The sequence below is a fragment of the Penicillium griseofulvum genome, assembly GCF_001561935.1.
Source record: "Penicillium griseofulvum strain PG3 chromosome Unknown contig_80, whole genome shotgun sequence".
NCBI lineage: Eukaryota > Fungi > Ascomycota > Eurotiomycetes > Eurotiales > Aspergillaceae > Penicillium > Penicillium griseofulvum.
Genome location: NW_024467471.1, coordinates 5,440,318 through 5,456,160, shown reverse-complemented (window position 1 = coordinate 5,456,160; position 15,843 = coordinate 5,440,318). Strand labels below are relative to the sequence as shown.

Here is a 15,843-nt window from a genome sequence, read left to right as displayed (position 1 = left end):
TTATAATTAGTAGGTACTTACCCTAGTGAAATATCCTTGGGCTTCAGTGGGCCGGTAATCCCCTGCATGCTCCTGCATAGTCTGGCATAGTCTGGAATAGTCCACGCACGCATAGGGCACGAGTTGTCATAGGGCGGTGATAGTCCTTTGCTCGGGTACTACGATGTTGCAGTTTCCCTTGGCGTGGTGATGATTGGCAAAGCCTAAACGATCGGTATTTTCGGACAGCAAGGGCCCTAAGAAACGGCAAGGGATTGGGGGCATTCTGATGGCGCCGTACGTGCAGGAAACGAGTTGCACGAATTTGGATATGGGGGGAAAAAAAAGGCACATCGAAGAGATGGCTGGCTGAGGGTGCTAGGAAAGCAATCTGTAAAGTTCAAGCTTTCTGTTATTGACCAGCAATAACACAAGTCCATGCCCATATCACTTGTTGCACTCGCACCTTGTATTGACCTTCGTTAGACCACGCATTTTGAAAATGGTCGGGCTACACCAAGTGCCAGAGGGTCTTCTTGACTCCTTCACGAGCTCAACTACAGAGAAAAGCAAGGGCGAATTGAAAGTCTCGGGAGATTTCTCGTTCCCACACCCAAGAGACTTGACGGTTCAGGAAACGCAGGACCACGGCGACATTAGGCAGATTCGGTCTGTTTTGGATGGCCATGGAGGGCAACGTTCAAAGCAGACAGTTCCACTATTGGTCCTGGCATGGGCACTCCTATTGAAAGAATACAATCGATCCGAAACGCTGCTCCTCTCAGTTTGTGAGAATAAGAAACTTTTGGCGCAGATCCCATTCGAGTCGCAACCAGAATCCTCAATTGAGTCAGCCCTAGAGCAGACAGCAGAATTTCTCACATTTCCCAGCGGTCCTGTCAAATCAGAAGTCCATGCGGCGGGGAACGACCAATATGTCCCTCATGTGACATTGAGCATCATGGACTGCCCGTATCAACATCCGAAGACACGTGGGAGCTTCCAACTCCACCCACAGGAAGGTCTCCGATTAGTATGCTGGCAGGCGGGCGCAACCGTAGATGCCAATGTATACTATGATTTTACGAAATGTATGGATGAACAGGCGCGACGATTTTTATCCCAATACCAAAACATTGTACAACAGCTTATGCGGCAAAATCACACTCGGTGTCTCCGGGATATCGATATGATCAGTGTCGAAGACAGGGACTCTCTGATGAAGTGGAATTCAGGTCAGATCACTTCCTCGCAAGGTCGGCTGCATGAGTTATTTCAAGCCAGGACTCGTGAAAGACCTAACGAGCCCGCGGCTATTACCACTGAAGGATGTTTGTCATATGCACAATTGGACGAGCTATCTACCATTCTGGCTGCGGCCTTGGTCGAGCGCGGCATTGGCAGGGGAACAATTGTCCCCATCCTATTCCAAAAGTCGCTATGGGCTATCGTCAGTATACTGGCCGTCTTGAAAACCGGAGCGGCGAGCACATCGATATGCGCGAGCCATCCAAATCTTTATATTGCGAAAGTAGTGGAACAGACAGGGTCCGCAGTGGTGCTGACCTCGAAGACCGAATATGATCGATTGGCGCGCGTAAAAGGTGTCGACCGCATAGTTGTTTCAGAGACAACGCTGAGATCATTGCCTCGGCCATCAGCCAGCTGGCAGTTCCCGAGCGGCGATAAAGAAGATGTTGCGTGCGTTCTCTTCACGTCTGGTAGCACGGGACAACCTAAGGGCGTACTCTTAAGTCACCGGGCCATTGCCACAACGATGCACCACCACGGCCTTGCCACAGGAATTGACAAACCTCCCAGAACCTTGCAATTCTCATCATATGCTTTCGATATGGCGATTTATGAAATATTCCATGCACTTGTGAGAGGAGGAACGGTGTTTACCCCGTCCGAGGAGGAAAGGCTGCACGATATTCCGTCTTTCGTTACCAAACATCGAACGACATGGGCATTCATCACGCCCACAATGCTCAGGACCTTCAGCCCCTCACAGTTTCCCACTATGGAAACCATTGTTGTTGGTGGAGAGGCTGTGGGTAATGACCTAGTCCAAACATGGGGTAGTCGCCTGTACAACGGTTTTGGGCCAGCCGAAGTGAGCATATGTGTATCAACTCGAATGGACCCCCGGTCATGGGTGGATGGTACAATTGGCCGTCCGGTCGGATGCATCGGGTGGATAGTGAACCCAAATGACATGAACATCCTGACCCCAATTGGAGGAATAGGGGAACTGCTCGTGGAGGGGCCGATTGTTGCTCATGGATACTTGAACGAACCAGAGAAGACCGAGCAAGTCTTTGTTTCGGCCCCTAGCTGGAGGTCTACTTTTCCCATTCCGCATCGCGGCGCTTTCTTTAGGACCAGCGACTTGGTTCAATTCAACTGGGACGGCTCGATGCGATACCTGGGTCGAAGAGACAATGTGCGGAAGATCAACGGCCAACGAATAGACATCGAAAACATCGAATTCACCCTTCGACAGATGGAGACAGGCTTGGACATTTCAGTGGATGTCTTGGCCTCGCCTGGTGCGCACCACCAAGACATTGTCGTCGCCTTCGTGGCAGAGAGATCGACAAAATCCGATGTATCAAAAGTGCCCTCAGTGTGTAAAGACAGTGCACATGTAGAAATGAGGCGTTATGGCCGAGAGGATGCGATCCGTGATGAGATGGGGCACCGTCTACCGCGGTATATGATACCAGCATTTGTGATTGAGCTCTCGGCTCTGCCAAAGACACCTACTAGCAAGATCGACCGGAAAAAGCTTGCCGCTATGTTCACTGCGCGAACAGAATCAGAGATGACGAAACTCCTCAAGTCGAAGACAAATGGGAACCCCAAGAGAATCGCAATGTCCACCGCGGAACATCAAGTGGCATCTCTTGTTCAAGAGACTCTGGGGTTAGAGGCGACAGATATCGATATGAATAGCGCCTTTGTGCACATGGGCGGAGATTCTTTGGCCGCTGTGAGACTAGTCAGTCTCGCTCGAAAGTCAGGAATGTCTCTAAAAGCCATGGATATTTTACAGCATGACCTGAAATTAACGGATCTGGCTCAAGGTCTTGAGAAATGCGAACCAATCCCCTCAGAGGTGGGATCTGCTGTTGTTCCTCCTTTCTCCATGCTCCCGGAAAATAGCGACGACCGTACTAAGATCCTGGAGGCTGCCCAAGAGCAATGCGGCATTGGGAAAGAGTCTATTCGTGACATCTACCCATGTACACCTATCCAAGAGGGTCTATTTTCCACAACCTCCGTTGGGTCTCTTGCGTACATCGATCAATTCACGTTAACGCTCTCTCCTGAGGTCGATCGGCCCCGGTTGGTGAGAGCCTGGAACATGGTGATTCGATCCAGCGACATACTGCGCACCCGCATCATCCAAACGTCCGTGGGGTTCTACCAGGTCGTCACAGATCACCATGAGCTCCCGATGCCATCCTTCAAATCCGAGGAACAGTATTTGACAAGTGAAGCGGCGAAGGAGATGGGCCCCGGGACTCCTCTGGTCGTCCTCGGTCTCATAGTCCCAGAAACGCATACAAGCACAGAGAAGAATAACATTGCCACGCGCAACGCACAAATTGTGGTCACCATCCACCATGCAGTCTATGATGGCTGGTCGTGGGATTTGATGTTACAGGATGTAGAGGCCGCCTACCGAGGCGAATCACTGCCTCCGCGTCCATTCTCAGGATTTGTACGCTTCCTGCAAGATCGGGATCTTGTCAACGAACAGGAGTTTTGGCATTCTTATTGTCGCAACCTCAACGCAGCCGTCTTCCCCGAACCCCCCACAACCAACCGGGCTGCCCAGCTCCGCATTCGATTGACCTACCGTCACCAACCTACACAGAATGTGCCGCCAGCGAGGGGGGAAACCGACCAGTCAGAACTTGCTGGCCCTCGAGTGACCCCGGCGATCAAAGTCCATTTGGCATGGGCCTTGCTCATATCCTTGTACACGCAGTCCCCTGGTGTGGTTTATGGGACCATCAGCAATGGAAGGCTATCGTCTTTGCCGGGAATGGACAGCATCATGGGGCCTACATTGGCTACCATCCCATTTGGGCACACAATTGATCGATCCATGCGCATTGACCAAGCACTCAAAATGACTCAGGAAAACATGCAGTCCACCATTGAGTGGGAGCATGCGGGATTGCACTCCATTTCTCGCGTCAGTCCCGAGGCGTCTACAGCGTGTATGTTCCAGACCCTGGTTGTAATCCAGCCACGTAAGGATCCACTACAGTCGGCCATATTCGACTCCATCCAAGAGCGGACGGGAGCAGACGGGTTTATTCCGGGGTACTCGATGGTTCTGATCTGTACTCCCGGTGATACGGATCAGATTTGGGAGTTGGAGCTCCTGCTGGACGATGAAATCATTCCCCCGGCTCAGGGGGAGCGCATTATTCGTCAGGTCAGCCATATCTTGACCCAGTTGAATGGGGCGCAGTCCACGCGACTAGGGCAACTGGACTGTTTGGGCATAGCCGACCAGGTGCAGCTATGCGAGTGGCAACTACCCCCTCCTTCGCGCGTCGACTACACCATCCATGGGCTTGTCAAACTTCAATGCCAGATCCGCCCGCAAGAGCAGGGAGTTTGCTCTTGGGATGGTTCTTTCACGTACGATGAGATACAGCAATTTTCTGATGCAGGTGCAATCGGCCTGAGGGACATGGGCATTGGGGCAGGGGCCATTGTTCCTATTTGTTTGGAACGCACCAAGTGGGTGGTCATCGCCATGCTCTCCGTCATGAAGACCGGGGCTGCGTTTGTCCTCTTGGATCAAAATTCAGCCTGGGAGCGAAATCAAAGCATATGTAAAACAGTGGCGGCGCAATGGGTCATAACATCCGCCGTATGCATGGGGTACTGTGAGAGATTTGCGCCTCAAATCCTGCTATTCTCCGAGCAGATGGTGCGGGAAGACAGCACCCAATCATCTCCACCGCAGGATGACCTAGATAATGGTCATCACAGCGACTTGCTCTATGTCGTGTTCACCTCTGGGTCGACTGGGAACCCTAAGGGCGTGGAGATTGAACACGGGTCCTATTGCTCCGCCATGATTGCCCAGCGTGAGAAACTGTACATCCGAACAGGCACCCGTGTTCTACAACTATCGTCGTATGCATTCGACTCTTTTGCAGTCGAGATTCTCACGACGTTGTCTAGCGGCGGTTGTGTGTGCATCCCATCGGCCGAAGAGCTAGCCGGGGGCATTGGCTCCGCCATTCGACAATACCGAGCCGAATGGATGTGCGCCACTCCATCCATGCTTCGTCTTATTGCGCCTGCCGATGTCCCCAGCTTGAGAACTGTGGTCGCCGTGGGAGAGACGCTGCTACCATCGCAGGTCGCAATATGGGCACCCGCGGTCACATTATTGTGTGGTTATGGACCGTCTGAATGCTGCACGGGAGCAACTGTGCACACCATACACGGTGTGTCCGTCGACCCTCGCAACATTGGCACAGGAATGGGATGTACGCTGTGGGTGGTGGACCAGTACGACCACAATCGGTTGATGCCGATCGGGGCGATCGGAGAATTAGTCCTCCAAGGGCGTATCGTTGGCCGCGGCTACCTGAACGAGCCGGAAAAGACTAGCGCTGTGTTTCTAGATCAAACCGAATGGTCCACCAACATGAATGCCTCGGGGGAGCGATTATACAAGACCGGAGACTTAGTACGGATCAATCCCGATGGCACCTGCCTCTTCCTTGGTCGCAAAGATCACCAAGTGAAATTGCGCGGCCAGCGCGTGAACCTGATGGACGTCGAGCACCACCTGACGGAAGCCCTGGGCGCTCAGTTCACCACTATTATGGCGGACATCATTAAACCAAGGACAGAAGAAATTGGAGACACCCATCATATGCTGGTGGCAATGGTTGAAACGTCGGATGAGGAAATGTTCAGCACGTCCACCTCGCATGCTCAGGCCAACGACAGGCTCTTATTTGTTCCCCCCAGTTCACGGTTTGTGAAGATAGTCAGCCAAGTCGAGCGGGAGCTCTCGTCCACGCTGCCAGCAGTCATGATCCCCTCGCTATGGCTCCTCGCCCGCCAAATGCCACTCACCGTTTCCGGCAAGGCTGATCGACGACAGGTTCGAGCTGCTGCCGCATCGCTAACGCCCGAGGCACTTTTGACTTTCGGGTGCTCCGGCGCTCAGTCAAGCGATGTCCCATTGGCATCAACGGAAACTACTGCGTGGATAGTGTCCGAAGTGGTGGCCGACGCCCTTCATTCGCGGTTGAAACTGGACAGAAACCGTGTAGTAGGGAAGAATGTTACCCTGTCTCGGATTGGTCTGGACTCTATCGATATGATGGCTATATCCGTGGCCATCTCCACCCGCTTTGACGTTCGTTTGCCTATGGCGCCGCTCTTCCGATCGGGGTTAACTGTTCGCGATGTGGCTCTCATGGTTTCCATGCCGCCGACCACGCAAGATCTGGAGCAAAAGCCGCTGCTGACAATGGATCTTTGGTCGGAGTATCAAAATATACGGGAGAGAATACGTGGAATCTGCGCGCATTCGCGGAAGTTGGCGAATTCTAGCCTCGGTGGACGTTCCAGCGGGAAGGATCGTCGAGTTGGCCGCGTCCTGTTAACAGGAGGCACAGGCTTTCTTGGGACACATATCTTGAAAGCACTGCTGGAAGATCCCCGAGTGCAGTCGGTCACAGTTCTCGTTCGCGCTGAATCCGACAAGATAGCAATTAGACGTGTCGTCCAAGCCGCTCATGGCGCAGGCTGGTGGAGAGAATCGTATCGAAATCGCGTCCGAACATGGCGAGGATGTCTCTCCCAGCCGTGCTTGGGGTTGTCCGAGAGTCAGTGGAAGATCCTCTGTGGGCTTGACCAAGGTGATGGATTCGACACTGTTGTTCACAATGGCGCTTGGGTTCATTGGGGTCAGGATTACAACAAACTCCAGTCAGTCAACACAGAAAGCACGATCAACCTCCTAAGTGCGCTAGCGCATCTAGCCTATCCCGTGGCGTTCACTTACATCTCGGCCCTCCTGCCCGGCTGCTCGGCCGTGGATGATGATCGCAGCGTGGCCAAGTTACTTTCCACCTCCGATGGATATAGTCAAAGTAAATTCATGTCGGAACTGGCTATTAAAGAATTTCAACAAGACACAGCCTGCAAACATATCCACATGAACATCATTCGGCCGGGATGGATAATCGGGTCCACAGACAACGGAATGGCGAATGTGAGCGATTATGTTTGGCGGGTGGTGGGCTCTGCTGTGTCCTGTGGGCTTTATAACAGTGAAGAGGACTCCAACTCGTGGATTTTCATCTCTCCCGTGAATCTCGTGGCGGGTCTGATCACCAGTCAAACTCTGGACGGATATCGAGACACAACCGGCCTTAATGATGGTGGCTCCCAGTCTGTTCAGATCACATCTATCACAGATGGCCTTCCCGCTCCGGACTTTTGGCGCGCAGTATCAACAGCATGCCACCAGACTTTTGGGAGCCCTCTTCAACCTTGTCAGGGAATCAACTGGTTACATAAGATGAAAGGAAACATGATGGCGACAGGGGGAGAACATCTGCTGTGGCCAGTGTTTGAATTTTTGGAATCCAGCAATGGCCGTTTGGGGTCCTCCTATGCCGATCCCATTGAAAGCTCTGCCACAATGCGAAGTCTCCTGTTCCGCTCGGTCATCCAGAATGTACAGCATATCTGCTCGGCAGGATCAATTGAGATCGAGAGTGGTCTGATGCTGGCGTCATCTAACCTATTCGGCCGGAGACCCAGCTAAGTGGAAGATTGAGAGTGTCTTAACCTCGTTTGTAGCTCCATTAATGTCTGACCAGGAGCAATTTCAATACTTAATAATCCAGCCAGCATTCTAATAGTAATATAATGTCAGCTATAACATTCCTAAAGCTAAGAAAGAGAAATCAGAGAGAACAGTAACCACGAGATTCGGCAAACAACTCAAAACAGAATCACGTGCCTCCCCCCACAGGTGTATATTCTCCCCTTTATTGGGCAAGAATAGTCGACTATGCGACCTTGTAATGTCCGTACAACAGTATAGTGGTACTTTTTTAGTTGTCTTCTGTATTTTTGAGATATTTTCTCCTTCTCCGTTCTATATCTAGACGGCAGAAATAGGCGGAAAGAAGTGCAAACTATGTACAATTCTCACCACGCACAACAACAAGATGATGAAAATAAGAAGATCCTTTAGAATAGGAAATTTACAATTGGTTGCTCCATCTCTCTCTATGAATATCATTTACACATAGAATCTATTGTCTGGTGGACATAAAATGTATGCAATGATCTCAGGATATGTTAAATGTCGTCATATGTATATTCTGAACACCGGACTGGGCCTAATCAGGAAATTAGAAAACTTGAAGGTTATAGGCCAATAGTTCCCATATGCTCCCAAATTTCTGAGACAGCAAGGTGCTTGTTTTACACTCATCTTTGCTATTATGTAGTTTGAGTTTGATATGCGAAGTCTGTAATAGTACTAGTAAGAAATATACTATAGATCTATGGATCAAATGTCATTAGACAGACATGTTGTAATACCACAAGGATAGAGATTGTTTCATTTTAGAGGCACAAAAGAGATGAACAAGTATAGCATATTATTTTTTTAAAATAATTGCTAAAGAAATATATTAATGGAATTTATATATGTCGCGACTGGTCAAAGCATCGAAGCCGATGATGTAGATTTGGCGGGAAAGCTCCGCCACCTCACCGCCTGCGGCAACAAGGCCATCCCCACGCTCTGGTCCTTCTCAGCCTCATCACTCTCTGCTCCCCTTCTGCCTTATCTCTTCTTCTATATTTGCTCTAGAAGTTCCCGAGGGTCGTATCTTCTTTCTTCTGGCTTGTCTTCCTTGGCTGCCCGCACCCCGCTCTTGCCAACCCCTCTTCCCCTCCTAAGCGCCAACACTCATTTGATCACCTAGGGATCTTTGAGGCGTGACTGTGGTGCTACAACCGTCTTGAGGTAATACTCATGATGCGTAACTTACATGTTACTATCGAGAGTCAAGAGCACGTTACTGACTAGTGGAGCAGGACCCCCGGCCTCGACCACTCGCTTTCTTTCACATCCCACCCGACTCCTCTGCAACCGCGATGTCGTTCGCAATGCCACCGGTGCCTCACAAGGATGACCTTGATTCAACGTGAGACAATGATTGAGGACTCCCTTTAATACAGCGTTATAGCGTGAACTAACTGGGTTAGTTGGTCATTCCTAGAAGCAGGAATCGAGAGCGTCATGCTCAACCTTGACTCCGGTATCGATATGAAGACTGTAAGTGAAATGCCGAACAACTCACTACCTGGCGATAAGTTTGTTTGAAAATAGAAGCTGACTGGCTTTTTTTTTGTCTAGTACATGGGCCTATACACGTGTGTTTAAGATTCGATCCTACCTCTTATCTGACGAGAACCGCGCTCACAATTTGATATCAGGGCTGTCCATAACTTTTGTACATCTCAAAAAGCCGTTTCTAGCGGCCAAGGCCTACAAGGACAACGTGGCGGTTCGTTCTCCTTTCTCCGTACCGCACTCCCAGCTTCCTATGATGAGCTGACCTGGACAAAAGCCCACCTGTTGGGCGAGGAACTTTACAAATTACTCGGCGAATACCTCTCACGTCATCTGAGTGGAGTTTACAAACAGTCCCAGAGCCACACCGAGGAAGGAATGCTTAGCTTCTACATCCGCGAATGGTCACGCTACACGACCGCCGCCAAGTACGTGAACCACCTCTTTCGCTACCTCAATCGTCACTGGGTTAAGCGTGAAATCGACGAGGGTAAGAAAAACGTCTATGACGTTTATACCCTGCATTTGGTCAAATGGAAAGGGGACTTTTTCGAAAAGGTCCATGAGAAGGTCATGGACGCTGTTCTGAATCTGATCGAGAAGCAACGTAATGGAGAGACCATCGAACAGTCGCAGATTAAAGCCATTGTGGACTCGTTCGTTTCACTGGGGCTGGATGAGAATGATAGCTCCAAGTCGACACTAGATGTCTACCGGCAGTACTTCCAGTTGCCATTCATCAGTGCCACCAAAGCGTATTACGAAAATGAGTCACGGCAGTTTGTGGCCGAAAACAGCGTGGTGGAATATATGAAGAAGGCAGAAGCTCGTTTGAAGGAGGAGAAGGACCGGGTCGGTTTGTATTTGCATCCAGATGTCACCAAGAGCTTGACCGATACCTGTCTGTCTGTTCTTGTCACCGCCCACTCGAATTTGCTTCGCGACGAGTTCCAAGTCCTGTTGGACAATGAACGCCAGGAGGATCTTGCTCGCATGTATCGACTCTTATCACGAATCAAGGAAGGCTTGGATCCTCTGCGCACGACATTCGAGAACCACGTGAGACGGGCCGGTCTGGCTGCTGTCGAAAAGGTTGCTTCAGAGGGAGAAACACTAGAGCCCAAGTTGTACGTTGATGCTCTACTGCAAGTTCATACACGGTACCAGAGCTTGGTCGATGAGGCCTTCAATGGCGAGGCTGAGTTTGTGCGGTCTCTTGATAACGCCTGCCGGGAGTTTGTCAACCGGAACCGCATTTGCAAGACCAGCTCTTCCAAGTCTCCCGAACTGTTGGCAAAATACACAGACTCATTGCTCAAGAAGGGATCCAAGTCGGCTGAAGAGTCAGAGCTTGAGGATATGCTGGTGCAAATTATGACAGTCTTCAAGTACATCGAAGACAAAGACGTCTTCCAAAAGTTTTATTCCAAGAACCTGGCCAAGCGTCTCGTTCATGTGACCTCTGTTTCTGATGATGCTGAAACAAGTATGATCAGCAAGCTGAAGGAGGCGTGCGGTTTCGAATATACCAACAAGCTACAACGCATGTTCCAGGACATGCAAATCTCCAAGGATCTTAATAACAACTACAAGGTCTGGCAAGACAAAGTGCTAGATGATGAGGACCGGAAGAGACAGACCGACGCCCATTTCCAGATCTTAGGAACTGGCTTCTGGCCCCTCAATGCCCCGACCACGCCATTCCTTGCGCCACCGGAGATAGTCAAGACCGCTGAACGGTTCCAGACATTCTACTTTGACAAACACAGCGGCCGCAAATTGACATGGCTGTGGCAGCTATGCAAGGGCGAAATCAAGGCTAACTATATCAAGAACACCAAAGTGCCCTACACCTTCCAGGTGTCAACCTACCAGATGGGTATTCTGCTCCTCTTCAACGAAGCCGACACTCTGTCCTACGAGGAGATTGAAAAGGCCACTACCCTGGCACCCGACATTCTCGATCCCAACCTGAGCATCCTGCTCAAGGCCAAGGTCCTCATCGCTATCCCTGAAGGCGCTAAGCCCGAGTTCTCCACTTCGTTCACATTGAACTACAACTTCAAGAGTAAGAAGGTTAAAATCAACCTGAACATTCAGATCAAGTCCGAGCAAAAGGTCGAGGCCGACGACACACACAAAACGATAGAAGAGGACAGGAGGCTTCTGCTCCAGGTATCTCTCCTAGCTAATCTCAAACCCCCCACATAATCCATTCATCCTAACGTTGCTGTAGTCCGCCATTGTTCGAATCATGAAGTCGCGCAAGAAGATGAAGCACGTCCAGCTTGTCCAGGAGGTTATCCAGCAGGTCAAGTCCCGCTTCCCGCCTAAAATCCCCGATATCAAGAAGAACATTGAAGCCCTCATGGAGAAGGACTATATCGAGCGCATGGACGGCGATGAAATCTCATACATTGCTTAGATCAAATTACCAACCCCCTCCCAACAATATTGCACACCCAACTTGCTTCTATCTCCTTTTTTCTGTTGCTCTCTGCTTCTGCTGCCGTCTCTTTCCGGAATTAGTGATTTTCGGTGTCCCTTTATTGCCCTCCCATTTTATCGGTGATGGAAATGCAAGACAGGGAGGGCTGGAACTCGTGCTGCTCCAGGATATGACTCCTTCAATGGACAGCTGGCGGATGGGATCAGGCTGATAGGAGTGTATGAATTCTTCTCATTGTGTCGGCGATTTATTTTATGTTTCCACTTCATAGCGCTGAGACGACAAACAAATGATGACTACTTTGCTCTTTCCTGTTTAACTTTTTTTTTCTACAGAAAAATCCTACATCATACATTGATAGTTCTGTTCTATGTAGCTAGCTATCAGGGTTTCGAATATTGCGATTAGTACAGACCTAGCCCAATAGAAAGACTATAACAAGGTACAATGAAAAGACATTGGTATGCGTAGTACTGGCCAGGCCCAGTGGTATATTTATGTATGATCAAAATAAGAACTGTGCTAGAATGGATATGCTATGCGAAACTAGAGACAAGAAAGACAAGACAGAAAGTCTGTTAGTACTTCATCACCCTAGATGCGAAAAATGCAAATCACCCCCCGGGCTCCCAAATCCAACATGCTAGTTCGTACCAGACGAGTCCTTGCTCTAGGATGGATGCGTCTCTTCTTTGGCAGGGAGTGCTGCTGCCAAGTCCTTCGGCTGTGTATCTACCACACTGCCGCTGGGAGGTGTGTTTTCCTTCTGGCTTTGGGAAACATTCTCCTCGGTTTTCAAAGTCTGCCCCGGGCTTTCATTCGGGGTGAGAGCCACAGAAGAAAACCCATCCGCATCAACGGTATCCTGGGCAGCAGTCTTTCCATCGTGAACAGGGTGGTCCTGTGTCTGCTTGTGATCCGCATCATTCGCATAAGCCGGGGATCCCTGTGATAGAGGAGACTTGGGGAAGGAAGTTTCGACAGAATCGGAAGTGGAGACATCATCGGAACGTTGGAACTCGCCGCTGTCGCGTCTAAGAAGAATATTGCTCCATCTCTTTCTTCGGCTGACGCTGCGAGTAAGACCACCCTCGGAGCTATTGTTGCCTTCGCTATTATGCTGGATGGAACGACGACGGCCGCGGTCCAACTCGGTCGATTCGGTAACGACAGATAAGACGGGAGTTGATGGGGAAGTCATGCCGGCACTGGGTGTGGCAGTCGGATTCGGGCCTGGGGATGTGACACGCTTGTCTTGCCATTCGCGACGTTTTTCGCTCGCCCAGGTGCCCCACGAGCTGAGATAGGAGCCGGCCTTTTGGCTGGCTACGGCCACGGAAGCCTGGGCCTGTGCTATGTCGACGGATGGCCTTTGTCGGCCTGCGAACCAGGAGGCATCGGCGGGGTCCTGTGAGGAGGGGGTCGGTGATATAGGGCTTTCTTTGTCCATAGAGGCGCGCTGAGATTGGGACTGAGAGGCTGCTTTCTCTTCATTGCGCTTGCGTTGTGCTTCGCGCATTGTCTCAATGTCCGACCAGAAGCTAGTGAATGCCGCGCTCACTTTCTTTTGACCAGTGGAGATATGGCGATTCAGGGCCTCGCGCCCTTCGCGGACACGCTCATCAAGGTGCAGGTCTGCTACCTGTTGTGCGAGTCGTCTTTGGACATCTTCCATCGTCAGACCGCCGGCGTTGGGGTGTCGTGGCTCAGTGATGGAAAATAGGAGCGCATCCGAGGTGAGACGCGAGAAAAGGGCGTAATTAGATGTGGTTTTCCACTGGGCCAGAAATTCCGTATTGAAGTCGCTAGCAGGGTCTCCTTCAATGTTCAAGTTTTGCAGCTGGGTTCTGCTAAGATGTCCCGATTCTCCGGCATCGCATGGGTAGAGCTCCTCGTGGTATTTCATGGAGGATAATAGCGCCAGCAAATATTCCTCAAACTGTAGTCGAATGAATTCCTCTGATCCCATGAAGCCAAGGGTCTTGGGTTGCGAAGGATGTTCCTCATCCCAAGTGTCATTAACAATTTGTGTAAGCAAGTCAATCCAGCGCCTATCGGCCGCTGAGAGGACCAGGGCACTGCGGAGGGAAGGAGAATTAATGACGATACTGTCTTCGTCGAGGTTAATTAAAATATCACTGTAGCGGTCCTTTTGCTGAAGAAGTAGCGAGTTTGTTGAGCCAACCACATATGATTTTGTGCCATCATCCGCCAGCAGATCCAGCAGCTGGAGAGGTGTATAAGGGCCAAACATGCTTCCCTTTCCAAAAATCTGCAATGGAAGTCCCATGTATGCCAGCAAGGAACTTCTGTCACTCGTCTTGAGAGACGTTGGTTTCTCAACGGTCTGAGAATAGGTGTCAAAAGCAGGATCCGCACAGTCCTGCAAGTTGTTTAGGAGGCCGGGTATTAAAGATATAAGCGAGAACTGAATCATGCACAGGCGTTCACAGCGCGTCCCAAAGAAAAGCATCTTGGGTTGCAACAGGAGTGCCTTGAAAAGGACTAAAGTCTGGAATTTGAATTCGTGAATCATTTCCCGAAGCGAAAGGCCTTCGTAAATCAGCAAATTTTCACACGCATCGGAGTAGATGATATCCTTACCTAAATTTTGGTCTTTTGGGCCATCATTCAATAGAGCAATCACCAAGCCCTCACGGAATTTCTATATCCACTGTCAGCGTTTCATTCTACATCCGTTGCGGCTAGAACATACCTTCAAGATATCAATGTCCGAGAAGTCACTGTCAAGAAAAGTGCTCTATTAGTCACATTTTCTCATTCTAAGCCGAACTCCATGGATCCCATGCCAGCGCATTAGGGAAGCAGATAGTCCACCGGGGCAAGCAGTTCCACATACCGTTGAGCAAACCATGCGGAAGTCACCACGGAGAGCTTCTCACGCAATTGACCTACTCGCTGCGGAGTATCCGTCACGACCACAACAGCCTTTTGTACCGTTGATCGAGTCACATCGGCCGAGCGGTTGATGAGTAGGGTTGAATCGATCTGGCGGGAGCAGGCGATGCCGAAGAGGGAGGTTGCAGGTGTAGTGGATGTCTCCTTTCGGCAGAGTGTGAAGTATGAGAATTCCTCGGTTGACCTGCAATTCCACCCGTTAGTTAGTCTAGCGCAAATCGGCTCTCATTTGTCGCGGGATTGCGCCAAAGGAGACCAAGAAGGGGAGGGGAGATGTTTGTCGGCGATAAGGGTATCGTACAGATGTGCGCCATCAGACAGGGCCATAAATGGGAGCAGAGACCAGTCATTCTCTGTTGCTGGATCGGTTCCTTCATCGGCAATGCAATGCTCAATCTCGGGGCCGCTGCAGATGTATGTCTCAATCAGCCAGGTTCCAGTATGGATCCGTCTTTGACCCCGTTTCAAAGATACGAGTCCAGGGGGTTTCAATGTCTCATGGCTCACCGTGCATGGTGGAAATCTATGACCAAGACAATTGGGTCTTGTTTATGCTGGACAGCCATCGCGCCGAAGCTTGCGACAGGGTATTAGGTTCGGTTGTGAGGAATGTGGTTAGAATGCTGAGACTGAATGACTTGAATGAATTTGCAATATGTAGAAAAGAGGTGCTTCTCCTCCAAAACCTCAAGTTTTCCCATGAGACTAAGATCGTCGCAAACAGGGGAACATCACTGATACGGTTATCGTACGGGCGGTGAACGGTAGCCCCGCCAATATCTTGAGGGCATCAACATCATATATGGAGTATGGGGGAAAGTAATAGTATTTTGGAGAAGTAACTTTGGATTGCATAGATATTTCAAAGAATTAAAGGTTATGAGGCCATCGCTGAACTAAATCAGATCCCCCCTATGATTTCTCCTAATCACCAACCAATTCTTGACGACGCCGGAAGAGCTATGGACAATGATTTCCAGAAAGACCAAAAAAGAACAAAGTAGAAAAGGGGAAAATAAAATAAAAGAACACAAGTGAATACCCCAGCTTCGTAGCACCTTTGAACAGAAATAGAGCCAGACTTCAGATTTGGAGACTGGAATTCAATGGCAGAAGG

At 50.2% G+C, this 15,843-nt stretch overlaps 3 protein-coding genes across 3 annotated transcripts; 2 read left to right on the top strand and 1 right to left on the bottom strand.

Annotated features, from left to right (window-relative positions):
• Nucleotides 1-481: 481 nt before the first annotated feature.
• PGRI_029400 (Male sterility, NAD-binding) lies at nt 482-7,810 on the top strand (the record flags this gene model as incomplete). Its single annotated transcript, XM_040790653.1, has 1 exon — nt 482-7,810. The coding sequence occupies one exon, from the start codon at nt 482-484 to the stop codon at nt 7,808-7,810; it is 7,329 nt and encodes a 2,442-aa protein (XP_040647606.1).
• A 1,361-nt stretch (nt 7,811-9,171) lies between these two features.
• Nucleotides 9,172-11,783, top strand: culA (cullin culA; the record flags this gene model as incomplete). The annotated part of the gene is made up of 5 exons (XM_040790652.1): nt 9,172-9,209; nt 9,271-9,340; nt 9,422-9,438; nt 9,502-11,533; nt 11,595-11,783. 5 exons carry the CDS (start codon nt 9,172-9,174, stop codon nt 11,781-11,783), a joined length of 2,346 nt encoding a protein of 781 aa, XP_040647605.1.
• Nucleotides 11,784-12,477: 694 nt separating this feature from the next.
• PGRI_029380 (uncharacterized protein) lies at nt 12,478-15,292 on the bottom strand (the record flags this gene model as incomplete). The annotated part of the gene is made up of 5 exons (XM_040790651.1): nt 12,478-14,472; nt 14,524-14,551; nt 14,668-14,910; nt 15,028-15,132; nt 15,234-15,292. The coding sequence occupies 5 exons, from the start codon at nt 15,290-15,292 to the stop codon at nt 12,478-12,480; spliced, it is 2,430 nt and encodes an 809-aa protein (XP_040647604.1).
• Nucleotides 15,293-15,843: the final 551 nt, after the last annotated feature.